A 1005-nucleotide genomic window follows, 5' to 3' on the forward strand; every position below is an offset into this window, starting at 1 on the left:
GAGACCCAGAGGAAAGAGGTGGAGAGACAGACGCAGAAGGAGAGAAACATATCCAGAGAGACAAAGAAACGGGGTTGGGGGGTGCATCCCGAGAGCCCTCAGCCTCGTCCCACTCACCCATAGATCTCATCTTTCTCCCTTCTCAGGCCGTCACTGTCCAAGCCCGGGGGCTGGGGAGGCCGGTGGGGGCCATAGGGCCCGGGGGCTCTCGGTGCCGAGGACACTGCCTCCGAGAAGCCAGCCAGGGCTGCGGTGCTGTCCACGATGCCAGGGTAGTGGGGCAGCTCATCGTACTGGGGGGGAGGTGAGAGGGGAAGCCCCAGGGAGGTGTCAACACAACAAGAAACTTCCCTACCCTCTCACCCAGGAGATGCCCCCGCCCTGCCCAGCCACCTGCCCTCCTGTCTGCATAGAGCTGTCTGGGTGGGACCGAAGGCCCCATCCTCAAGCTTTCACTTGGACCCATGGACTGTGAGAAATGTCCCATCAGAGATTCCCGATGTATGGGCAGGAGGGTCCAGGGGACAGAGACTGACCCAGGTCTCAGATCTGAGGGTCAGGGCGTCAGGGATTGGCTGGTTGGTAACTGTCAGCTTCTCCCAGAGTGAGGAGGGGAGAGAGATTCAGAGAGAAGGGGAGAGAAGAGAGAGACTGGGAGGGAAATGAGAGAGAGAGAGAGAAAGCTTAGAGGGAGGGAGAGAGACAGAGAGAGAAATGTTGGGAGAGGGTAAAAAAAAAAGGCAAAGAGAGAAAGAGACAAGAGATAAGGAGAGATGCAGAGACAGAGGGAAGAGTAGAGAGGGAGAGAGATACAGAGAGAAGATACAGGAGAAACAGGCAAAGGGAGATGGGGACCGAGAGGCAGAGAAGGAGAGAGAGGGGAGGGGAGAGAGAGGAGCAGGAGGGAGAGATTGATTTTTGCTCATGGACACTGTCTGTCAAAGCAGTGCATTGTTTGTACACAAATGTACGCAGTCTCCCCGACTTCAATTTCATTTCACAGAC

General features: G+C 56.3%; 1 protein-coding gene across 5 annotated transcripts in view; it reads right to left on the reverse strand.

Annotated features, from left to right (window-relative positions):
- Positions 1 to 1005, reverse strand: part of MEIS3 (Meis homeobox 3) — a 17124-nt gene that overhangs the window by 15002 nt on the left and 1117 nt on the right. For 3 of the 5 annotated variants that reach the window (XM_010852661.1, XM_010852662.1, XM_010852660.1), the window contains exons 2-3: positions 537 to 593; positions 118 to 293 (exon numbers count right to left, since the gene is read on the reverse strand). In XM_010852661.1, the coding sequence (XP_010850963.1) occupies positions 118 to 293; positions 537 to 593 (233 nt within the window). The remainder of the gene's footprint in view (positions 1 to 117; positions 294 to 536; positions 594 to 1005) is intronic. The other 2 variants (XM_010852665.1, XM_010852663.1) reach the window with 1 other exon arrangement.

Source organism: Bison bison, unplaced genomic scaffold (assembly GCF_000754665.1).
Source record: "Bison bison bison isolate TAMUID 2011002044 unplaced genomic scaffold, Bison_UMD1.0 scf7180017864313, whole genome shotgun sequence".
Taxonomy (NCBI): Eukaryota; Metazoa; Chordata; class Mammalia; order Artiodactyla; family Bovidae; genus Bison; species Bison bison.